Genomic DNA, 26,470 nt, shown 5'->3' on the forward strand with positions numbered 1-26,470 from the left:
ATTTGAAAACAGACGACGTCTGCTTCAGGGTGAGTCTGACATTCACATTATTTTCTATCCAGAGTGTCTGAGTGGCTTTTCTTAGTGTTGACTGTAACAGAAAACTTGATGGATGACCTTCAGGTGGAGTGTGGACCAGGTTTACTGGACTCTGAGTTCACTGTGTTACTTCCTGTTGTGAACACAGTGTTTCTGTGATGTAAACTCACAGTAGTTTTGCTGGTTCTCCTTTCAAACCGACTGAAGTTCACAATATGGATGAAGATCTGGACGGAGCAGATGGAAACAGGGGTTTGTCCACAGAGGATCCTCCAGAAGGCAGTGATGAACCAGGACCCTCAGAGCTACAGTGAGTCCACTGAAACCCACTTTTACTGTTGGACATGATGTGGTGAAGGACAGTAGACAGAAAAGAGGAGGTTCTGTCACAGGGAATGAGTTCACTTTAAAAACCACTCCTTCAGACTGAATCCAAATCCATGTCAGTGATGGACGGGGGGGGGGGGGGGGGGGGGGGGGGCTCCTGAACCTCCTGTAACTGATGTGGAGGCTTTTCTCTCATGCCCACAGGCTTAAAAGTTTTGATTCGACATACAGAGAGAAGCTTTTTATTTCACTAATAACACACTTCACTGATGAACACACAAACACCCACCCAGGCCTCTGTGTGGACCAAGAGCCACTTCAGATTCATGAGTGCTGCACTTCCTTACATAAATTCTTAGTTTCGATTTCAGAAGACAGACTCTTGTAACAAAGGCTACTTTTCTACTTTGATCTGATGATTGTGATTAAAAATACGCACCGACAGTAGGCCACAGTGGGACTAGATTATGTGTGCCTGAACCGCATTCAATTTACCAACCTCCACAGTAGGGATCAACCAATAATTGGCCGGACCGATTATCGGCGCTGATATTCTGCATTTTGACACATATTGGCATCTGCCTTTTTTTTTTTTTTTTTTTTTTTTGTTTAAATCTGACAGCCGAAAAGAGATCAGTTTCAAACTGGGTTATTCTGGCTCTGATGCAGCTGCACCTCTCTCAGTTCACGGAAGTGAAAGTGAAACTTAACACTCCTTTACCTTTTCCCTACATGTCACTGGTGCAGGACAGGTTCAGATTGTGATTAAAAGCAAATGCCAAGGTCTGACAGTGAAATAATCCTGGTGGGGGTGTGCTGGGGGGGTCAGCCGGTTTCCCTCATACTTATAATACTATGGGGGGGGGTCGGCTGCTTTCCCTCATAATACCATTGGAGTTTAACTTTATAAGAGATGCTGCTGAACCTGGGAACTCCCTGTACTTTTTGTTTTTGTTTGAACTTAAAACAAACACAAGTGAAAGATAAAATACCATTCAGTTACATTGAAATTTGGAAAACTTTATTTACTGTAGAAAACTTTTTGGAGCTATTTATTTGTTTAATTTGTCATTTAACTTATAAGACATGCTGCTGAACCTGGGAGCTCCCTGCACTTTTTGTTAGAATTTTGAAACAAAGATCTCTATTGTCTAAGATTAAAAAAATCTTTAACATGTTGCAAATCTGAAAAGCTGTTTAATAAACATATACTTAAAGGCATTTAAAGTTTAAATGAAGTTAAGTGTTGGAGTTTGCATTATTCAATATTTTGACACCAGTATTTTCACTTTTACTGCAAATGAATATTGGCTCCAAATATTGGTTATCTGCCTCCTTGACTACTAATAATCTGTATTGGTCCTGAAAAAAACATATTGGTCGATCCCTACCCCTACTGCCTCCCCCACCTCTAAATGAATCCGGCGCGCGTTGCTGTGCATCCACCTGTTGGACTTCTGACATGATTCATTGTGTTTGTTGATTCCAGAGATCAGTCTGACAGACTCAGATCAGAGTCCCCAGAGACCGCCTTTAAGTCTATGAAGAGAAACCGGTCTAAAGACAGACCTCCAGATTCTAGACCTGAACCGGAACCCTTCGAACACAAAGTAAGACACTGTTTAGACTCTAAAATGATCTGCAGGGACATTATCTGGCATAAAACATCAAAAACAAAACCACATCCATGTGTTTTCTCTGTAGGTTCAGATCAGCGTCTCCAGAGTCCAGCTGTCTGTTCATGAGGAGCAACTGGTCTAAAGGTGACCCTCCATGCTGTAGTCCTGAACCTGAACCTGAACCTTCAGACACACAGAGCACTGGACGACGGTTCGTGCCTTAAGTTCACTTTCCATGGTTTATTGTTGAGAAGTTGTTCGTCTGTAGTGGTCAATCAATCAATCAATCAATCAATCAATCTTTATTTATATAGCACTTTTCATACATTTACGGTGTAGCACAAAGTGCTTTACATATAAGTTTAAAATCAGTACCACCCACCCGCCCAACCGCTCACACACACACACACCCCCACAAGCACAGACATACTTAAAAAGACTAACTGAGCATGAGAGGACCAGGAAGTGAAAGTAAAAGAGTAAAAGAGGGGGCGCTGTCTCAGGGAGCCATCCGCACCAGGAGGCAGCTGTCGATCCCGGGAACCAGGCGCCAGCGACACAGCACCGCATCCCAACCAGTGAGAGAGGGCCAACTGCCACCACATTGCGGCAGCAGGGACCCCCACCCACCCGAAACGAGAAGACCCCAGTGAAAGAAGGCGCCACAGCTACCAGAGTTCATAGCCGCCGCCCCCCCCCCCCCCCCCCCCCCCCGCACGGAGGGATCCCTCTGATGAAACACTGGAAAATATAGATAAGAAACATTAAAAGATATAAAGAAAGAATCTAAATGTAAGACACAAATATAGATATAATATAAATATTAAACATTAAGATGATAAAACAGAAGCATTGGTTAAAAGAATCCTAAGTGTAAGACATATATATAAATATAATATAAATATTAAACATTAAGATGATAAACAGAAGCATTGGTTAAAAGAATCTAGTGTAAGGACATATATAAATATAATATAAATATTAAACATTAAAATGATAATACAGAAGCATTGTAGCAATGTAAGTAGTGGTGTCAGGTCGTCCTGTTTCAGTGACGACTGCAGGTAAAATGGACTGAATCAGTCATTTGTTGAATTAAAACTCAGGCGGACGCTTCATCCAGGTGTTGTGTTGTGTTTGAAGCCATTTTGGTTTCTTGTGTCTGATGAACCCTTAGCCAGTCACTGCTGATGTTGTGTTGTTAAAGAATGTGTTAATGTCCACAGAGACAGGAAGAGGACACCTGGTCCTGAAGTGGACCCGGCGTCCAGCTGGGGACACGGGTTCTGCAGACAGTGCATCACTTCATATCGGGACCAGTTTGGTTCAGCAGGAGACTCGTCCTGTCCCCAGTGTGAAGAAACACCCAGAACCAGAACTGGACCACAGATGGACAGCGCTGTACAAAGTAAGACTGGACATAGATCTTAACAGGTCTTCAGTTCTGAAAGTAGAACAAATGTCAAGCAGTGACTTATCATTTCACCACAAATTAGACCTGCATTTACCTTTTAGCTGCAATTAGACCTTGCAGCTGTTCTTAGAAAATAGAATTAAAATTTAGTTGTGGTATAGAAAGAAAGGAAGAACATTTTGTTCACAGAAAAAAAGTTTGTCACTTTGTCTTACAATCAGGCCCGGACTGGCTAATCGGGAGGACCGGGACAATTCCCGGTGGGCCGGTATAATATTTGGGCCGCGAGGGCCGGAGTTCACTTTAAATATGTATTTAATATTTTATTTATTATTTATTTTTGGGGGCCGGTGTTCAGTCATAGCACTGAGTTGATCACATAATCTGCAGCCGCTGTTCCTGGGCCCCACCCCCTCTACTAGCAAACTGTTTTCTTCCTCTTTTTTTTGCGGACACACCGTGACCTGGCGTAACATGTCCTTGCATACGGTTAGTAGCTCTGTACTGTAGCTGTGGAGCACAGACCATCTGTGCTCTGTAGGCTGTGGATGGTCAGCTGTGTTTGCTGTTTGAAACATGGAGAATAGAAAGAGCAAGGGTGGTGTGGAGAAGGAAGAATGAAAAAGAGGAAAGCTCTGGAAGCAAACGCAGCCAAATGTGACAAAATCTGCAACTTTTTCACAAAAACCACCTCCGGTTGGAAACAACTAATGAGGACGATGAACCGGGTAAAGCACCTTTAAAGTGAGTTAATTACGGAGTCAGTGAATTGTGTGGCATTGTGACGTGGAACATAAGGTTCCGTCATTTAAATAATAGTCTGATGCGAGGCCACAGAAGTGGGAAACTTTGTCTTGTAGCTCCTCAGAGTCAGAAAGCAGATCCAGCAGCAGACAGCAGCCATGAGCCCACAAGTCCAGAGTGGGCAGGTAGGACTGCTCAGAGAGGGAAGAGGATTAGAAGAACTAGGCTCCAATGAAGAGTATGGTGTAGGCCTGTTCAGTATGAAAGGTATCTGAGATGGTTCTGCACTACATGAATGAAACTGACACCAAGGCTTTGGAAACAGAAGGTTTGTGCTGAGAATTCAGAGCATTTAAACTGTGCTTTAGTGTCAGAAGCAGAGCCAGGAGCCAGTAGTGATGAGGGGATTGTTCCTGTCAGGATGGAAGGAAAAGGTGAGCTGTTGGAACAGACTGTGAACAAGCAGTAGTTCCACTAAAACCACTGTCTAGACCCAAACCATAGTCCTGACCTGTTTTATTTTTATCATTAACAGTGAGACAGTAAATACACAAAGCCCACAACTGAAAGGCAACAGCATAAAGTCATATTAAATAAACCTGCATATTTAGCCAGTGTAAAGATCTGAACTGGTTCAGTAAGTCCAAATGTCTGTAGATGTTATTTTTTATTGTGATCCAGGTGCAGGAGAGTCTAGAGAAACTGGAGGAAGTGTGAAAGGGAGAGCAGAGTCTACTGATGACAGAGGAGCAGCTCAGCAGCACAACCTGAACCACTAATGACACACATGAACAGGAGTCTGCTGTTAGCTTTGACTGCTTTGCTCACCCTCAGTCACAGGATACACATATTTTTTTCTTATCATCCTCATCAAACCCCTAATATCACTAAACCAAAAGTTTTCAATAGCAAAGATGGAACAAACTGCAAGTAAGTTGTGATGGAAATCTTTTGTTGCAGAGGATACCAAAATAATAGTTATTAGAAAGTGCAGCAAGCTTTATTTGTTTTTGGTTTTTTTTTTATTTTTAATATTTTTATACTTCCATTTCATTTCAAACATTTTAAAGGTTTGAAAAATGTTAACACTTATAAGAACAAAAATATAGATTCTGTTATTGTTGTGTTGTGAGGAATAATAATGTTGGAGATGTGGATGTGCACTCACTGTTGAAATAAATCCACATTGTGAAGAAACCTTTACTTGCGCTGAATTGGAAATATTTTAGAAAATACACTGAATTAGAAGGCTTTGCAGAACAGTGTGTAGACCTAACATGTAAGGTTAGAATTGCATGATTTTAATAATAATTGGTCGTGATCTAAAGTGGGCCGGTCTGAGGTATGAACTCCAGGGCTGAAAATGAGTCTCAGTCCGGCCCTGCTTACAATTATAACATTTTGAGTTGATGAGATGAACATTATTCATCCTCTAAAGCCGCGTTTCCACTACAGGTACTGACTTGACTTGACTGGACTCAGGAACAAGGTACTATTCCTGGAGAACGTTTCCATTACAGGATACTACTGACTTTAGAGTACCTTGTCGTCATAGTGATGCTGCGCGTAACTCCATACGTCTGTTCAGAGAGTTGCTGATAAACTCACTCGTTGCATTCTGTTCCATCAAGCTCACGCTCAATCTTTTCATTGTCCACCAGTGGCGATTTCTCACAGACTGCAAGGGAAGCCTGGCTTCCCTTAAAATTACGAAAATTAAATGGTTAATATGTTCGGTTGTGTTGACATTTTATTGACGACAAATGTGTTAGAACACGTTCATCTCAAAGATGAGTTCGTTCAGAATCAGCTTTATCACAAATCAACGGACGCGATGTTGTTCACTTCTCCTCCATTCCTGTTGCGCTGTTTTCTCCTCCATCTCTGCTCAGTGCATTTGTCCGTAGACGCCGGGCGTCTCTGGGCTTCAATGGGACTGAGTGGAACAGTTTTTTTCATTGCCTCAAAACTGGACGGTAATTGGATAAATGCCACAATGTTGTCCCGCCCCCGGACGCCGGGCGTCTCTGGGGGTGAATGGAGCTGTGGGCGGAGCTCAGCTGAGCTGGACGCCAGAATCCCATGTGCTGATTGGAGGATCAGTGGAAAGGCTGAATCCCGTTTGATTGACAGCTGTTTTCAGATCTACTCCTTCACTGACACAGTTCAGTTTAGTACCACCGCGCCTTCTGCTGTGAAACCACTACGAAATTACTCGTTCATTTCTTGCACTGTAAATAAAACACACTCATTGTACTTCCTAGTTTCAATTTAACATAATTTCAGCGTTTTCTTGTTTCAGTTCCATAATTTAATCATTTCTTGTTCGAGTTTAATATTGTTTTATAGATAGTTAAATCAATCAAACTGTCGGCTAGGTCGCAGTGAAAGGAACATCTCTTGTTTAAAAAGGCTGAAGTCTTACACCCACAACACACTGGGCTAAGGTCGTCTGAGCAGCCCAGCTCTGCTGGACATTGAGAGGACACTGGTCCAGTCCCTGGAAAAGACGCCTACTTGGTACGATAAGGTCACTGAGCATTTTCTTAAAAAAGAACAGAGGGCCGAATGTATGTTTAAATAACTTGACTTGTTTTTTTGTTGGTTTTTTTTATGTAAGCCGACAATGAGATTCCCCTGTCTGAAAGACGAGCAGCCGCCACTGTTGTCCACCAAGTACAGAAGTGTCTGAACCTCTTCGACCAACCATGGTGTAGTTTTGTGGGCTGTCATCATGGATTAGCCTACCAGTATATTTACTGACAACTTCCGAATGTGCTTTTTTAAAAATGGCAGGTCACGCATTGGTGACGCAATGACAATTCTCTGACCAATCAGTGGTCTGCAGTGTTTGCACGTCACATTTTAGTGTCTCTTTACTCATTTTGGAACCATGGCCGAGCAAATACTAAAAAAATAGTACCAGGTACCAGGTACCAGATTCCAGGTTCTTTTACATAATAGAAACACAAAAAGGCCGAGTCAAGTCGAATCAAGCCGGTACCATGTAGTGGAAACACAACATAAGGGAAATTTAGTTAGAAAAGTACTCAGTAAGTCAGGTCAAGTAAATTGTCTAGTTTAATCTTCAGTCAAACCTCCATTGATTGTGGTGTTGTAGAGTATCATGCAGTCAGGGTTATGGATCTTCTGTAATGTAAGCGCAAAGACACACCAACCCGACTGCCGATCATCACCAGAAACGGTAGCCTGATTCATCAGCTGGCTCTTGTCTCCCTGACACAGTCCAAAAAGTGTGAAGAATATACCAAATCAACTACCGATTCGAACGTACGTTCTGCGCTTGTGCAAGATGTAAAACTGGAAGTGACGGAACATCTCTGTAGACCAAAACCCAGAGCTCGCTGTCATCAGTCATTGTTGTCAGAGTGTTGAGTCGTCCAGAAGGGTTAGTGTTGTAGTCGTTGAACAGATGGTTAGTAATAAGAAGATACTGGTGTTGTCAGCTCTAGGGCTTCTTCTAGTGGAAGAAGAAAGATGTCGTAGGCAAAAACCGAGGAGAAATCGCACTACGCACCAATGCTAACAGTGTTCACTTCATGGAATGAATGAAGTTCATAATCAACACTGATTGTCACTCATTCAGATCTGATCTGAGCAGTGAATGGACTATTCTAGAAGACAATAATAGTGTGCAGTACCTTGGCAGAGCTGGATTCACATGGAAACTTCTGCTTCACTCATTCACTAGTCCAGGCCTATCCCTCCACCAATCAGATTGGTCTGACTGAATGACGAGTGGTGGTAGTGGACGATTACACATGTTGAATCGGCCAAAAAGACTGGAGACGACATTAACGACGGCTGATTGTACAGAACACACCAAACACACTCATGTCACTGACCTTGTCAGACTGTCCAATGACGTCTGACCACCGAAAATCAGGTCGGTGTGTCTTCGCCTTAAGTGGACAGTATGTGGTCCTAGTGTGGGAGTGGATGTAGGTGATGTAGTGATGATGCACCCTTATGGAGGATGTAGGTATAATCTAAAGGTGGATTAACAACAATATGAGGATAGAGCTGCTGCTGATGTGGAAGGAGACTGAGTGGGTGTGGTGGAACCAGCTGTGAGTCAAACCTGTTGAAGAGGTGGTGGAGTTCATGGTCTCAGTCCACATCACCCACTGTTGCCTGGGCATTCTTCTTCTTGTAGCCAGTAATGTTATGAAGTCCCTTCCACACATTTCTGATGGTGTTGAGCTGCAGCTTCCTTTCCACTTTGTTTTTGTAGACTGTCTGGGCTTGATTCAGTCTCCTGCTCAAGTTGCAGATATCTGAGACTTACTCAGTCACCAACAGGAGGTGTATTTTGGTTGAGTATTGCTGATGTCATTGGCGATCCAGGGTTTGTAAATGAGGAAAAATCTTAGTCTTTGTAGGTGTAACAGTATCACTGAAAAAGTTGAATGGATCAGTAATTCATTCAATTATTTTGTGATGTTTTTTATCATCTGTTTCCAGAAATACATTCCAGTCTTTCAAAACAGTCACTGAGAGCCTCAGTAGCCCACGTTGTCCATTTCCAGACAGTTCAAGTAGTTGCAGGGTATTGCAGTCCTGTTATAAACCTTGTGTGGCTTTATAACAGGACTCCAGAAAAAATCATGGAGTGATGGGATCTGTCCTGTAGGGAAATGGTTGGAAAGTGATTAAACAACTCAGAATGAAAGCAAGCATATCTACACAGAAGTCTGGAGTGGTATTACTCTACGTCACATTAAAACACATGAGGCTGATTGTGGTTGTTCACTAGTGCCTCCACAGGGCTGACTTTCCAAATGAGGACTGTAACTCTCTGGTTTTCTCATAATTTGAATATGCAGTTAGATGAAGATATGTGAGCCATCAAGATCTGTCAACTGCAGACTGTCAGGGTTATGTAAAACTGTCTTGTAATTACAACTGGTGCATGTCTGGGTGTGTGTTATGCCCTCATTAGTACAAGATGTCAAGAGTTTTGTGTTTGGAGGCCGTTATTCTCAGTATGGGGTCCAAAGAGCAGGGACCAAACAGGATGAAAATTCTGCACCTGTCCAAGCATTTCTTGACCCAATTTTACTTACAGTGTTTGTATTTTGTGTTTTCAGATGAACATAAGCTCAGTCTGAGGAGCAGATGTGAATGTGTGACTGAAGGAACAGATGAAGCAGGAGGTAAAACCCATCTAAACCGGATCTACACTGAGCTCTACATCTTAGAGGGACAGAGTGAAGATGTTCATACCCAACATGAGGTGAGGACGCTGGAGACAGCTTCCAAGAAGAAGATCATCCATGACAAACCCATCAGGTGTCAGGACATCTTCAAAGCCCTACCCGACCAGCAGAAACCCATCAGAGTGGTTCTGACCAACGGCGTGGCTGGAGTTGGAAAAACCTTCTCGGTGCTGAAGTTCACTCTGGACTGGGCCGAGGGTTTAGAAAACCAGGACGTCAGTCTGGTGGTTCTGCTGTCCTTCAGAGAGCTGAACCTGGTCAGAGATGAGCAGTACAGTCTGCTGACGCTGCTCCATGTTTTCCATCCAACATTACAGAAGGTCACAGCAGAGCAGATCAACGTCTGCAAACTTCTGTTCATCTTCGACAGCCTGGATGAAAGCAGACTTTCACTGGATTTCAACGACTGTGAGGTGGTTTCAGACGTCACACAGAAGAAACCAGTCAACGTCCTGTTGACCAACCTCATCAAGGGGAACCTGCTTCCATCAGCTCTCATCTGGATAACTTCCAGACCTGCAGCAGCCAATCAGATCCCCCCTTCATGTGTCGACAGGGTAACAGAAGTCCAAGGCTTCAGTGATGACCAGAAGGAGGAGTATTTCAGGAGGAGATCCAGTGATGAAGATCTGTCCAAGACAATCATCTCACACATCAAGAAATCCAGGAGCCTCCACATCATGTGTCAAATTCCACTCTTCTGCTGGATCAGTTCTATGGTTCTGGAGCACATGTTGACTTCAGACCAGAGAGGAGATCTGCCCAAGACCCTGACCAACCTGTACTCACACTTCATCATGGTCCAGACAAAGAGGAAGAAGAAGAAGTATGAAAAAGGACATGAGACAAGTCCAGAGGAGCTGACAGAGGCTGACCGGGAAGTTCTTCTGAAGTTGGGAAGATTGGCATTTGAACAAATGATGAAAGGAAACATCATGTTCTACCAAGAACACCTGGATCAGTCTGGTCTCGACGTCACAGAGGCCTTGGTGTACTCAGGAGTTTGTACAGAGATCTTCAAAAAAAGGAGTGTGATCTTCAAGAAAACAGTCTACAGCTTTGTTCATCTGAGTGTTCAGGAGTTTCTGGCTGCAGTCTACATCTACCACTGTTACAACACCAACAACACAGAGGTACTGAGGAGGTTTCTGGGACAATGGGACCATAATTCAACCCTCGATGTCTTCCTGAGAGAAGCCATCAAAAAATCCCTCAAAAGTGAAAATGGTCACCTGGACCTTTTGGTTCGTTTCCTTCATGGTCTTTGTCTGGAGTCCAACCAGAGAGTTTTAGGAGATCTGCTGGGTCCAACAGAGATCAGCAAAAAGAAAACACAGAGAGTCATCAACAACCTGAAGGAGATGAACACTAAGGATGTCTCTCCTGACCGAAGCATCAACATCTTCCACTGTCTGACGGAGATGAACGATCAAACAGTCCATCAGGAGATCCAAGAGTTCCTGAAGTCAGAGAACAGATCAGAGAAGGAACTCTCTGAGATCCAGTGTTCAGCTCTGGCCTACATGCTGCAGATGTCAGAGGAGGTTCTGGATGAGTTGGACCTTGAGAAGTACAACACGTCATTGGATGGAAGACGGCGACTGATTCCAGCTGTGAGGAACTGCAGAAAGGCTGAGTAAGAACTGATGTGAACATATACACACACACACACTATAAAATGTGTTTCAGTAATGTGGTGTTACAATAAGCCATCTTCAGACAAATTAAATCAATATTTTTGTAATTGTTCATATTATTAAATCTTTGTCTACAGACTTTCTAACTGTTGGCTCTTGGAGCTTCACTGTGACGTTGTGGCCTCAGCTTTGAGGTCCAATCCCTCGCATCTGATGAATCTTGACCTGAGTAAAAACTATGACCTAATGGATTCAGGAGTGAAGCGACTCTGTTTTGGACTGGAGAGTCCAAACTGCACACTAGAGACTCTGAGGTCAGTTCACAGGATGGAAAATGATATTATGATTTTTTTAATGGGTTTTTGTGTGCGTGCTATGTCTCAGGAATTGTACACAATAAATGTGATCATCTGCCACTACAAATGATTCAACCTTTTATTTAAAAAAAAAAAAAAAGTAATTGCTAAGTGGTTGTGGAGTTAGTGCACAATTAATGAGTATGTGAGACTGAAATCTAATCAACAGAATCTCCTTTAGTTTTATTTCTTTGGTTTTGTCTACATGCACTACATGAACTTTGCATACTAATCTAAACTTATGAGTGTGTTTTTCAAGTCTTACTACCGATTATTAATGTTAGCAACAAAATATATTAATCAATAAACAATCACAAGGCCAATGATTTTAGGTAAACTTCATTGATTAGGACATAATAATGTTGAGCTGCACATTGAAATCAGAATGGACTCATGAAGGGGTTTTAATCTACATCATTTATTCTTTGTTCAGTTTGAGCGGCTGCAGTTTGTCTGAGAACAGCTGTTCTTCTCTGGCTTTGGCTCTGAGGTCCAATCCCTCCCATCTCAGACAGTTAGATCTCAGTGAAAATGTGAAGCTGCAGGATTCTGGAGTGAAGTGGCTGTGTGAATTTCTGTGCTGTGTGGACTGTAAACTGCAGGTTTTGAGGTCAGTTTACTGGTACTGTCACAATTATTTGTATGATAATTGATTACCATCTCTAAATTTCAATACTGTGACTGCTAAAATTGTCTCAGCATCATGTTTCTTTTGTGATGTATATCTGTTTTGGACTCTGCAAAATCACTTGAGTAACTTTGGGTAAAGCTCTGTAAGACATAATAATGTTGAGCTTTGCATTTAGAAGTTGAATACATCTAATGGGATTATAGGAGTTTAATGTACAGTATATCATTTATTCTGATTTCAGATTGAGTGACTGCAGTTTGTCAGAGATCAGCTGTTCTTCTCTGGCCTCGGCTCTGAAGTCCAACCCCTCCCATCTCAGAGAACTAGATCTCAGTAAAAATGAAGAGCTGCACGACTCAGGAGTGAAGGAGCTGCGTCATTTTCTGCAGAATCCAGACTGTGAACTACAGATTCTGAGGTCAGTTTTCTGTTTGTATTACAGAGTTTTATGAGCAACTGAACTTAATGCATGCAATATACAACCCTATCTATCTATCTATCTATCTATCTATCTATCTATCTATCTATCTATCTATCTATCTATCTATCTATCTATCTATCTATCTATCTATCTATCTATCTATCTATCTATCTATCTATCTATCTATCTATCTACCTACCTACCTACCTACCTACCTACCTACCTACCTATGAGACTGGTCTGGTACTTTGTTACTTAACCTTGACAAGCAGGAGGTAGTTGAGTTCCCCTAGGACTTCATGATTTTCTCTCTCAAGTCAGCTCCCTTTGTGTTAAGCTTTGTGGTTGATGATGAAACCATGCCCAAGCTTACCTTTTGTCCCGGCTCCCCCTTGCTGTAGCATCTTTGTGCCTTGGATGATCTCATCAATTTCTTACAGTGATAGCAACTTCTTTCTTCTGATATTCAGTCACTGAGGTAGTACCTGGTTCTCAGTCAGTGAAGGGAGGGGGGGTTGAAGCAACCATTTCTCCCACATTCTCTGCATATGCCCCCTCTCACTGGGGTTGCTATCGTAGTAGCACTCCATCAGCATGATGTTCTCCTGCGCTACTCCTTAAGAGTCTTTTCCAGTTGCCTATGGAGGCCAACTCAACACCAGCTGTGCAGGTGAGCATCAAATGCAGTATGAACAAAGGAGATGCTCTGTCTCCCCCCCCGCTGTTCTGCATAGGCCTAAACCCCCTCAGCCAGATCATCTCAAAGAGTGGCTTTGGGTACCGTTTCCGATGTGGAACAACCATCAGTTGCCTCCTCTACATGTTGACATCAAGCTGTATGCCAAGAATGAGCGTGACATTGACTCCCTGATCCACCTCACTGGGATCTACAGCAGAGACATCGGGATGTCATTCAGACGAGATAAACATGGGCGGATGATAACTAGAAGAGGAAAGGTGATCACAACTGAAGGGGTTGAACTACCTGAAGGGAACATTACAGACGTGCAGGACAGTTACAAATACCTGGGGATCCCACAGGCAAATGGTAATCATGAGGAGGCAGCTCGGAGGTCAGAGGTCACAGCCAAATACCTACAGAGGGTAAAGCAGGTCCTGAAAAGTCAGCTGAACAGCAAAAATAAGGTCCAAGCCATTAACACCCATGCCCTACCAGTGATCAGATACCCCACTGATATAATATCCTGGAGATCCACTGGAAGAGATACAAGAACTGATATCAAGACAAGGAAGCTCCTTACCATGGATGGAGGGATTCACGCTAAGTCCAACATCCTCAGGCTGTACACAAAGAGAAAGGCGGGGGGCCGAGGACTAGTAAGAGTCAGAACTACTGTCCAAGAGGAAACGGCAAACCTCCAGGAATATGTCAAGAAGATGGCCCCAAGGACCAACTGCTGAGTGAATGCCTCAGGCAACAAAAGCCCAGTAAGGATGAGGAGCCAGTGGGGCTATCATGGAAGGACAAGCCCCTGCATGGCATGGACCACTGACAAACTGAGGAAGTGGCTGATATTGAGAAAACATACAAGTGGATGATAAAGGCTAGACTGAAAGACAGCACAGAGGCACTACTCATGGACAAGAACAGGCCCTGAACACCAGAGCAATGGAGGCCAGGGTCTACCACACCAGACTAGACCCCAGGTGTAGTTCTACCACACCAGACTAAACCCCAGGTGTAGTTCTACCACACCAGACAAGACCCCAGGTGTAGGTCTACCACACCAGACTAAACCCCAGGTGTAGGTCTACCACACCAGACAAGACCCCAGGTGTAGGTCTACCACAAGAGACAAGACCCAAGGTGTAGGTCTACCACACCAGACTAGACCCCAGGTGTAGTTCTACCACACCAGACTAAACCCCAGGTGTAGGTCTACCACACCAGACAAGACCCCAGGTGTAGGTCTACCACACCAGACAAGACCCCAGGTGTAGGTCTACCACAAGAGACAAGACCCCATGTGTAGGTCTACCACACCAGACTAAACCCCAGGTGTAGGTCTACCACACCAGACTAGACCCCAGGTGTAGGTCTACCACACCAGACTAGACCCCAGGTGTAAGTCTACCACACCAGACAAGACCCCATGTGTAGGTCTACCACACCAGACTAGACCCCAGGTGTAAGTCTACCACACCAGACTAGACCCCATGTGTAGGTCTACCACACCAGACTAGACCCCAGGTGTAAGTCTACCACACCAGACTAGACCCCAGGTGTAAGTCTACCACACCAGACTAGACCCCATGTGTAGGTCTACCACACCAGACTAGACCCCAGGTGTAAGTCTACCACACCAGACTAAACCCCAGGTGTAGGTCTACCACACCAGACAAGACCCCAGGTGTAAGTCTACCACACCAGACAAGACCCCAGGTGTAGGTCTACCACACCAGACAAGACCCCAGGTGTAGGTCTACCACACCAGACAAGACCCCAGGTGTAGGTCTACCACAAGAGACAAGACCCAAGGTGTAGGTCTACCACACCAGACAAGACCCCATGTGTAGGTCTACCACACCAGACTAGACCCCAGGTGTAAGTCTACCACACCAGACTAAACCCCAGGTGTAGGTCTACCACACCAGACAAGACCCCAGGTGTAAGTCTACCACACCAGACAAGACCCCAGGTGTAGGTCTACCACACCAGACAAGACCCCAGGTGTAGGTCTACCACACCAGACAAGACCCCAGGTGTAGGTCTACCACAAGAGACAAGACCCAAGGTGTAGGTCTACCACACCAGACAAGACCCCAGGTGTAGGTCTACCACACCAGACAAGACCCCAGGTGTAGGTCTACCACAAGAGACAAGACCCAAGGTGTAGGTCTACCACACCAGACTAGACCCCAGGTGTAAGTCTACCACACCAGACTAAACCCCAGGTGTAGGTCTACCACACCAGACTAGACCCCAGGTGTAAGTCTACCACACCAGACAAGACCCCATGTGTAGGTCTACCACACCAGACTAGACCCCAGGTGTAAGTCTACCACACCAGACTAGACCCCAGGTGTAAGTCTACCACACCAGACTAGACCCCAGGTGTAGGTCTACCACACCAGACTAGACCCCAGGTCCAGGTAAGGCATACATGGAACGGCACAACCAGGTAGAGGACACAGAGTACAGGAACATCTGTACCAAGTCTGGACTGGAGGTCCCAGGGTCCAGATGGGAGACACCCCCAAAGCTGATAGAAAACAGACAGGCCCAGATCCTGTGGGTCTTCCAGATCCAGATCCAGACTGAGCAGATGGTGATGGTCAATCATCCTGACATAGTGGAAGTGGATGAACATCAGAAGACAGTGGTACAGACAGATGGAGAACACAAGAAGCTGGAGGAACACCAAGGGCAGATAGAGGAGAGAGAGAGGACATGGGGATGAAGGTAGAAGTGGTACCAGTAGTGATGGGGGTAGAAGGGGCAGTGACCCCCGAACTGGGCAACTGTCATATGATGAGAAACACATGGATGTTGGATTAATATAGTTTGGGTGTTTTATTGTAATAAGTTGAATTTGGGGAAAAAATGAATAAGCTTTTCCTTCAGCCTCCTCCATTCAGAACACGTTATGGAAAATGTATGAATTTATGTATTTATCTGTGTTCTACATGTTCAGAGAGAAGATTTCATTCACTCATTTCTAAAACAGAACTTGAAAAAAAAGTCAGTTTCAAAGATATCTGCATTAGGGTAATGAGACACTGTGCTTAGTCTGCAGATATACTACAACACAGGTACAAAGATCTATTCCACATCCTGTGTTAATATTTATGACAATAAACACACATTCAAATGGAGGATATTAAATGGGGATACCATTAATTAGTTTACTTGTGTGCTTTATCTAGACCAGTGGTTCTCAAACTTTTTCCAGTGGAGTACCCCCTAAAATATACTTTTTTAGCCAAGCACCCCCAACTCTCACTTCAGCGTTTTTTATTGAAAAAATTTGGTAAAATTAGTTCCTTTGCCAAAGGTGTCTGTTTATATTTACTAAACTTCGTAAACAACATCATATATTTAACTGTAATGTGTATATATATATATATATATATATATATATATATATGTTTGTATGTATGTATGTACAGGGTGGGGAAACAAAATGTACACTGAACATTTAGTTGTTTTTTCTCAGCAGACACTACGTCAGTTGTTTTGAACCCAAACATATACTGATGTCATAATCATACCTAACACTATTATCCATACCTTTTCACAAACTTTTGCCCATATGAGTAATCAGGAAAGCAAACGTCAAAGAGTGTGTGATTTGCTGAATGCACTCGTCACACCAAAGGAGATTTCAAAAATAGTTGGAGTGTCCATAAAGACTGTTTATAATGGAAAGAAGAGAATGACTATGAGCAAAACTATTACCAGAAAGTCTGGAAGATACTATTAAAGAAGAATGGGAGAAGTTGTCACCCCAATATTTGAGGAACACTTGCACAAGTTTCCAAGTTTCAGGAAGCGTGTGAAGGCAGTTATTGAGAAAGAAGGAGGACACATAGAATAAAAACATCTTCTATTATGGACATTTTCTTGTGGCAAATAAATTCTAATGACTTTCAATAAACTAATTGGTCATACACTGTCTTTCAATCCCTGCCTCAAAATATTGTAAATTTAGCTTCCCCACCCTGTGTGTGTGTGTGTGTGTGTGTGTATGTATATATATATATGTGTGTATATATATATATATATATATATATATATATATATATATATATATATATATATATATATATATATATATATATATATATATAAACAGTTAAATATATGTTGTTTACAAAGTTTAGTAAATATAAACAGACACCTCTGGCAAAGGAACTAATTTTACCAAATTTTTTCAATAAAAAATGCTGAAGTGAGAGTTGGGGGTGCTTGGCTAAAAAAGTATATTCTGGATATATATATATATATATATATATATATATATATATATATATATATATATATATATATATATATATATATATATATATATATATATATACACACACACACACACACACACACACACACATATATATATATATATATATACACACACACACACACACACACACACACACACACACACACATATATATATATATATATATATATATATATATATGAGAGAGAGAGAGAGAGATAAACTAATTTTTGAAAGTAAATTCTGTGCAAAATATAAACTGAAAAGGGCCCTATTTCATTGGTAAGAAAAATAAATAAATTGGTCATTAATTAATAAATTAACCTTTCATCAACAAAAATAATTGCTTATCTATTCAGATAAACTCATGTTGAATAATATAAAATATAAATGTTCTTCAAATGTTACCAAAGCTTCAACAAGATGATTGACAATAAAACTATTATATGAATGTATTTATTGGGTTTTATATTTCACATGTACATGACTTCATGTATTTTTCTAAAATAATTTCCAGTACCCCCTGGGCTTTGTCCAAGTACCCCTGGGGGTACGGGTACCCCGCTGTGGGAACCCCAGCTGTAGAGGATTTTACTCAAACATTTAGTTTGTATTAATGAAAATAAGAAAAAAACTACACGCATAGTACAGATGATCTGATCTAACAGAGGTCACGACTGTAAACGGCATCATCACAGTGTTTGTTTCTTCCCATCTCTTCATGCATCTGTCAGTCAGAGTAGGTCACTCCCACTGACTGTGACATAATGAGCTGCATAAACCCATCGGACTGCATTATTCATGGAATTTCATCGACATGATTTCATTTGATTCAGATTGAGCGGCTGCAGTTTGTCAGAGATCAGCTGTTCTTCTCTGGCCTCGGCTCTGAAGTCCAACCCCTCCCACCTCAGAGAACTAGACCTCAGTGAAAATGAAGAGCTGCACGACTCAGGAGTGAAGCAGCTGTGTTTGTTTCTGCAAAGTGGAGCCTGTGAACTAAAGGTTCTGAGGTCAGTTCTCTGTTACTGTTGGATTTGATGAACACCTTCAGTTAAGGACATGTTCTGGTCTATCTGTCGGTTTGACCCACTCTGGGTTTATTTTATAAATGGGTGTGTCTGCCTCAGTCAAATGCATAATTATGTCGAGAAAATCCTTTTGGACCAGGTTCAGTAATGCATGGCTCAGCTGCTGACAGGGAGGGGGGTCATGCATGCAGGTGTGTTAGTGACTACTGTTGTACATCACAACAGTATAAATCACTGGGCACACACTCCCCCCGCTCACGGACCTCAATCTGGTCGGAAATTTGTTTTCGGGGGGGCAGCAGGTAGTCAATGATAAGGTGAGAGGATTTCACTTTGTCACAGCTTTTTCTACACAGCTATATAACCTGGGGTGGCGTAAAGGGGGGGTAAATGTGACAAATTCATGGGGCCCAGCATTTGTGGGTGGACCACAGAGCAGTGGAGGGGGTCCAGTGGATACAGGTTAGAAGTTGTGAAAATTTGATATAGGATCCGCTGTAGAATAGAGGAACAGAAGACAGGAGCTGGAAGTTGAAAGCATGTTAAGGTTCACTTTCGCTTACGTTAGTTATGGACTCCCCCACCCCCGACAAATCAATAAGATACTGAATTTTGATTTTATAAAGGGCCCACATCGTTTACCTTTCATAGGGCCCACAATTGCTAGCGGCCCCCCAGCACCATGTCCACCACAGGTCTGTCCCATTACTTTTAAGGTGAAGACACACCAACCCGACTGCCGACCATCACCAGAAATGGTAGTCCGACTGATCAAGAACACACCAAATCAACTACCAATATGAGCAAATGTTCTGTGCTTGCAAGAGACATAAACCTGGAAATGACGGAACATCTCTGTAGACCAAAACCCAGAGCTCGCTGTCATCAGTCATTGTTGTCAGAGTTGGTGTTGTAGTCGTTGAACAGATGGTTAGTAATAAGAAGACACTGGTGTTGTCAGCTCTAGGGCTTCTACATGTTGAAGAAGAAAGATGTCGCAGGTGAAAACTAAGGAAAAATCACACTATGCTAACAATGCTAACAGTGTTGACTTGATGGAATGAATGAAGTCCATAGTCAACACTGACTGTCATTCATTCAGATCCGATCTGAGCAGTGAATGGACTATTATAGAAGACTGTCCGACGACGTCCGACAGGCCAAAATTGGGTTGGTGTGTCTTCGCCTTTAGAATTACATTCGGCGAGCACGTAGCCTGAGTCACAAAAATTTAAAGGGGAAGGCTCGATCTTATGGATCGGTTGCTTTTACCGATCTTCCAGCTAAAATATTGATATGAGGGCCGGTTTCCAATCTGAATATCTATACATTTCTATCTGTTTTCAAAAAAGCAGGGTTTTGTTTTTTTTTTCTACATTTTTAAAAAAAAAAATTTCTTATTCAATGCAACATTATCTATATGATAAATAATTTATACACTGTCCAGATCAGATGGTTAAATAATGAACAGAAGTTGTAAAGTAAATCATCTTACCCTTTTCTTCAGACTGAGCGCCTGTGGGGTGACAGATGATGGTTGCTTGACTCTGGTAGAAGCTCTGAAGTCCAACCCAAACCTCAAAGTCTTGGACTTGAACAACAACAGCTTGATGGATTCAACATGGAAGCTGTTCCGTGATTTTCAGCAGAGTCCGAACTGTAAACTGAAGAGTTTGAGGTTTGTAGACGGCTCGTGAATTGACTGTGAAAGACTTTAACGTTACATTTGTCGTCTAATCAGCAACTGTTAAAAATTATGACAAACACAAACTGGAAATTAATCTCATGTTTAACCTTATAAGGATATAAGGACTACCATTATAACAGGCCGCCTACATTGAGTTTTTTAATAAGTGTCAGAAAATTCCCCCCCCTCCCCTTTTTTTTAAACCAATTTTTTTGTACCTTTTTTCAAGAAGAACTTAACCTTCAATATCTGGCCATTAATGATCACTATAATAAATAAATACTAATAAATATTTAAAACAGTGTGATGTAGTAAAAAAAAAAAAAAAAAACAGATTTGCATTTTTATCATATTTATTATGAAAAACTGTAAATGTTATGTCATATCCATAACATTAATACAGTCCTGATTAAAATTTTAAGAATTTATGTAAGAAATTGCATGAATTTACATTTCTCACTGTCGGATCTTCAGAAGGTTCTAAGTAGAGTTTCTAAATGAAAAATGAAGGAATGGGAGTGAGACCAAAAAAAAAAGAGCTAGAAATTGATTGAAAACAATAAATAAACTGAAACAGTCTGTTAATCAGCTGATCAGAAGTTTAAAAAAGAAAAAAAAGAAATAAAAGTTTCACAAAAGGACTCAGTAATGAGCAGCTCCACCGTTCTTGTTGATCACTTCATTCGTTTCGTCATGTTTGATGGGACCGTTTCCAGGTTAGTGGTGCAGATGTCTTCACAGAGGACATCCACTGTCTGGAACTGATGTCCATTTTTGGTCACTTTCCTTACCATCCATCCCCACATGTCCTCAGTGTCCTTTAGATGAGGGGAACCTGCAGGACGGTTCACCACAGTGGGGTTGTCCCTCTGTCCTCTGTCAGACAGTGGACATTGTGGACCGCAGTGTTGTCCTTTCTTTAAACCCAGTGTGTCCCACACAGACCAGGACCCTCAGTCATGACCCCTGACCCCTGAACCATCTGCACACAGACAGCCTTAGCCGCTGGATGCCCCTGCACAACCTGAAGCTCCACCGGTCCACTGAAGAACAAAGCACCTGATGGCCACGCCCCCTCCACTGGTCCACTGAAGAACAAAGCACCTGATGGCCACGCCCCCTCCACTGGTCCACTGAAGAACAAAGCACCTGATGGCCACGCCCCCTCCACTGGTCCACTGAAGGACAAAGCACCCAGATCCTGATGGCCACGCCCCCTCCACCGGTCCACTGAAGAACAAAGCACCCAGATCATGACGGCCACGCCCCCTCCACCGGTCCACTGAAGGACAAAGCACCCAGATCATGATGGCCACGCCCCCTCCACCGGTCCACTGAAGGACAAAGCACCCAGATCATGATGGCCACGCCCCCTCCACCGGTCCACTGAAGGACAAAGCACCCAGATCATGATGGCCACGCCCCCTCCACCGGTCCACTGAAGGACAAAGCACCCAGATCATGATGGCCACGCCCCCTCCACCGGTCCACTGAAGGACAAAGCACCCAGATCATGATGGCCACGCCCCCTCCACCGGTCCACTGAAGGACAAAGCACCTGATGGCCACGCCCCCTCCACCGGTCCACTGAAGGACAAAGCACCCAGATCATGATGGCCACGCCCCCTCCACCGGTCCACTGAAGGACAAAGCACCCAGATCCTGATGGCCACGCCCCCTCCACCGGTCCACTGAAGAACAAAGCACCCAGATCATGACGGCCACGCCCCCTCCACCGGTCCACTGAAGAACAAAGCACCCAGATCATGACGGCCACGCCCCCTCCACCGGTTCACTGAAGGACAAAGCACCCAGATCATGACGGCCACACCCCCTCCACCGGTCCACTGAAGGACAAAGCACCCAGATCATGATGGCCACGCCCCCTCCACCGGTCCACTGAAGGACAAAGCACCCAGATCATGACGGCCACGCTCCCTCCACTGGGCCATGCCTAGAAAACCTCTCCAGTGGGATCTCCTTGTCATGTCAGTAACGGTGGAAGCATCAGGACCGTCAAGTTTCCATTTGTCCTCATCACAGAGTCCAACTGTCTTCCACCGTCCACTGTCCCATGTCTGGTGTCTCTGTCCATGTCCAAACAGACAGTTCAGTGGTTTGGTTGAAGGACACCAGGCCTTTGCAGATGTTTGTGGTTCTTAAAGCCCTTCTGTGGCAGATGTGGTCTGATGGTTCTTGGGCTGCAGTTGGAAGCAGGAACCACCTTCATTTAGGTCCAGGACCATCCCCTGTTTGGATGGACAGCCAATTGGATCCTCCAGCTCAGCACCAGGGACACGTATTTGGTTCTACCACTGGACTGTTTAGTTCCATAACCCTCAGGATCTTCAGTGGGTCCAACCTGCCTGTGTCAGTGCGTTCAACCTCAGCAGTGACGGTGCGTTCCCACAGGCCTCAACGATCCGACCACATTCAAACAGACGAAGCTTTGGATCCTCTTCCATCAGGAGGTCATGACAGTGGGAATACCTGACACTAAAGGACACTGAATCCACATTTATGCTCAGATTTGGTCTGTTAAAGGCTGTGCTCTGAAACCTTTGTTGGGCTGATGAACAGACTGTTTCAGTTTTAATTGTTTTCAATAAATTTCTTGCTCCAATTTTTTTGGGTCTCACTCCCCTTTCTTCTTTTACTTAGAACCTTCTTAAAATTCAACTGTGCAAAATGTAAATTCATGCAATTTTTCAACTGGTCTTACAATTTTGACCAGTTCTGTACTGGGGAGGTCAAAGGTGTAATAGTTCTTTGAAGAAAACCTGTGTTTGATGTTCAGTATTTGTGCAGATTTCAGTTCTATTTAGAGCCCGACCCATTAATCTGCCAGCCAATTAATCAGGCCGATTATAGCGTATCACCGATTAATCAACATCGGCCAATATGTAGTCGATGTATTAACTTTTCTGATGAACGGAGATTCTGTCGCTCGCTGCTCCTGTGTGTGTGTGTGTGTGTGTGTGTGTGCTGCCCAAAGAGTTAGAGGAACAGTTAGTTTCACTTTCAGTTCCACTCGGACAACTACGCTAACACACGCAATCACATAATCACGGAGCTATGCTACACCCCCCCCCCCCCCCCCCCCCCCCCCCCCCGGTCTTATGAAGTATTCACCCCCCCACACACACCCATGTCCAATCAGAAACAACTTAGGACTCCCATAATTCGCTCTGCACATGCTCAGTTTAGTCCTTAGTCCACATGGGAAGTTGTAGTGCCATGAAGCTGACATATCCAAATTTGTGAGGGAAAACATAATTTTGTGGTCAATAATATTTTTTGCTCTAATTATTTTTGTGATTGCATAGTTTGCATTTGAAAGTTGTGTAAATTATATTTGTGAGCTAAACAAAGATTTATGCAACTGTTTATCCACCTGTCCACAATTATCTAATATAAGATTATTATATCCTGTGTAGATCAGTGTTCTTATTTCATATATCGGCCAATATATTGGTTATCAGCCGATATATTGGATATCGGCTTTTTTTAGCCCCCAGTATCGGTATCGGCATCGGCCCCAAAAATCTCATATCAGTCGGGCTCTAGTTCTATTATTATTCTTTGTGATTACTTCTGTGACGACTATGAACCATTGTGTATGAAACAAGATTGCATTTAAAACTGCGACCTTTCACAGTTGAATTAAAAATATTCAGAAAAATACAGTAAAATAAGAAGTCGGCTGAGTATTTGCTCTTAAACGGCTCTGATAACCGTTATCTTTGTGTTCTTTTGCACAGACTAGATGACAAAAGGCGGCGCAAAATCAAACGGGAAAAATGTGAGTAAAAGATAAAAATGAATGTCAAATTAACAGACATTTTATTTACCTCCAGCTGACTTTGTCGCCCCAGAGGTTCTCCAGTGGTTTTTTTCTTGTACGTTTGAACGTAACTCATGTCTTTCTCCTTCCTGTCCCTCAGGTCATCCTGTAAGTGAAGAAAACACAGAGAAGACTTTGCTGAAGGTTCGGTCAGAGTTTGTTGAGCGTGTGTCTAAACCTAATGTAAACAAGCTGCTGGACAGACTTTTACATGACGAAGTTATAAATGACAGTGAATTAGAACATACTAAATCACTAGGTAATAAAAATGCCATGGCTAGAGACATGATTGACACGGTACGAAATAAAGGCCCAAAAGCCAGCGCGTGTCTGATAAACGCCATTTGTCAGATTGATAAATATCTGTCAAACACCCTGAAACTGAGCCCATGTAAAGAATAGCCAGGACAGATGGTAGGAAACAGCCCAGAAACCGGCCCACAAAACAAATACTGGGATGAACCGAAGGGTGACGATGATCAAACACAACATCCAGCACTTCAACTGCCATCCAGTTACACATGCAAGAACTGAACTGGAAAAAATCTAAATCTGACCAAGTGTATTTTTCTCATTTCTAGTCCAAATATCTCATCCCACTTAAAATCAGACAGAATCACCTCAAGAGGAACTTTTCAGTGAGATATAAGAACTGATTTATAGACAATAGATCTGGAAAATCTGAGTTCAAGAAATCTGACCAAGATAATTGTCACTTGTTCCTTTGGCATATTTTTTTTGCTTGAATTAAGCAAAAAAATCTTGAAATAAAATAAAAAAAAAAACAAACAGTTTTTCATTCTTTCCATTGTACGCACAAATGAAAAATTGTAAATAATCAAATGGACCAAATGTGGGGTTTCATGTTACATTTTTGATATCTGACTTGGTTTGACCTGTTAGTTCCAGACTTGTTGGTGTGTTAGTTGCAGTGTCTTCTCCTTAGATTGTCTCCCATGGACCCACTGCATTAGACAAAACAACAAAACCTGGAAGATCCTGTCCATGTTTTCAGTTGACATGTCGTCCTTCTTCACAGTAACATGTTTGCCGTCTCTGAATAACACCAAATTCTCCATTGTCGCAGAATGCATTAGACAGAATACTAGCAAACCCACGACTGTTCAGAACACAGGTGTCAAACATGCGGCCCGGGGGCCAAATCCAGCCCACCAAAGGGTCCAGTCCGGCCCATAGGATGAATTAGTGAAATGCAAAAATTACACTGAAGATGTTAGCAATCAATGGTGTAAAAATCATTTTGATTCAGATTCTACGTACAGATCTCAATTGGGTCAGATCAGTAAAATAGTGTCACATTAACTTATAAATAATGACAACTGCTGATTTTATCTTTGTTTTAGTTAAAAAAAAGTAAAATTAAATGAAAATGTCTACATCAGGGGTTGGCAACCCGCGGCTCCGGAGCCGCATGCGGCTCTTTCATCCTTATGTTGCGGCTCTGCGTGGCTTGGGAAAATAAATTATAAGTGTCCGATTGAAGTGTATGTTATTTGTCTCAAAAACGTGTATCATGTCTTCTTATTAAGTCAAAGTTTTTAACTTCTTTCTTCAGACCTTGTGCAATTTTGGTGATCAGCATTCGCCTTCTTCAGAGACGTTTGACAGCACTTGACGTGTCAGCCGGCAGCCGGCATGCACTGAATGCCCTGTGACACCAAAACTGCACAATATCTGAACAAAGTATTTTATTTGTGTTTGTTCGTTTGTTTAATTGTAGTTGTAAATTGTAAGATTATTGTGATCTCGAAATATTAAAATAAAATTATATATATAGTATTATTTTTCGTCGCTCAAAATATGCGTCACACTCTCTGACAGCCCGCCAAAACGCCGTACATTTATCGAGACTTTCAACCCCAGGTAGGCCAAGTATGGAGAAATCTAAGAAAAGAAAAATATCTGAAGAAAATAGAACATTTAATGATGCCAGGTGCCATGGCACGACCAAGGTGCCGCGGCACCTCGGGGCCAACGCTAGGTGCCGTGGCACTGCAGTACTACGGCTCGGTGCTGGGTGCCGTTGCACCGCAGTGCCACTGCTCGGTGTCAGGTGCCATGGCACCGTGGTGCCACAACTGGGTGCCACCGGTGCCGTGGCACCATCGGCACCTCGAGCCAAGGCACCACCGCGGTGCCACGGCAGCTGGCACCGAGCCATGGTACGGCGGTGCAACGGCACCACCGAGGTGCGCTGCGGCACCAAGCCGTGGTACCGGTAAAATCATTGTATAAGCCGCGTCAGAGTATAAGCCGCAGTGTTTAAAGTGTGGGAAACAAATAGCGACTTATAGTCCGGAATTTACGGTATATATAGGCTAACATCTTCATTTCAGATGTCAAAAAGTGTTTGCGGCTCCCAGTGTTGTCTTTTCCGTGGAAACCGGGTCGAAATGGCTCTTTGAGTGTTAAAGGTTGCCGACCCCTGGTCTACATTAACAAACTATCCTTTTACAAAAAGTGTGAATAACCTGACCAAATATGAACAACCTGAA

At 43.1% G+C, this 26,470-nt stretch overlaps 1 protein-coding gene across 3 annotated transcripts; it reads left to right on the forward strand.

The window, feature by feature from the left end:
- Nucleotides 1-24,592, forward strand: LOC115411483 (NACHT, LRR and PYD domains-containing protein 12-like). Of its 3 annotated transcripts, XM_030123640.1 has the most exons (13): nt 1-29; nt 247-349; nt 1,856-1,976; nt 2,071-2,196; nt 3,212-3,393; nt 9,255-11,019; nt 11,158-11,334; nt 11,810-11,986; nt 12,249-12,425; nt 18,229-18,405; nt 19,931-20,101; nt 23,872-23,912; nt 24,055-24,592. In XM_030123640.1, the coding sequence occupies exons 4-13, from the start codon at nt 2,108-2,110 to the stop codon at nt 24,354-24,356; spliced, it is 3,258 nt and encodes a 1,085-aa protein (XP_029979500.1). In that variant the 5' UTR covers nt 1-29; nt 247-349; nt 1,856-1,976; nt 2,071-2,107; the 3' UTR covers nt 24,357-24,592. The 3 variants fall into 3 exon arrangements, with proteins under 3 accessions (XP_029979500.1, XP_029979502.1, XP_029979501.1); XM_030123642.1 differs by lacking the exon at nt 24,055-24,592 and having other exon boundaries at nt 23,877-23,890; XM_030123641.1 differs by lacking the exon at nt 1-29 and having other exon boundaries at nt 135-349.
- The last annotated feature ends 1,878 nt before the right edge of the window (nt 24,593-26,470 follow it).

This window comes from Sphaeramia orbicularis, chromosome 20, assembly GCF_902148855.1.
Source record: "Sphaeramia orbicularis chromosome 20, fSphaOr1.1, whole genome shotgun sequence".
NCBI lineage: Eukaryota > Metazoa > Chordata > Actinopteri > Kurtiformes > Apogonidae > Sphaeramia > Sphaeramia orbicularis.

Bases quoted from the DNA above. Each gene is read 5' to 3' on its own strand.
- LOC115411483 (XM_030123640.1), top strand. From the start codon at position 2,108: ATGAGGAGCAACTGGTCTAAAGGTGACCCTCCATGCTGTAGTCCTGAA. The intron at 18,406-19,930 runs GTCAGTTCTCTG...CCTTTTCTTCAG, and splicing joins TGTGAACTAAAGGTTCTGAG to ACTGAGCGCCTGTGGGGTGA. The intron at 20,102-23,871 runs GTTTGTAGACGG...TCTTTTGCACAG, and splicing joins TGTAAACTGAAGAGTTTGAG to ACTAGATGACAAAAGGCGGC.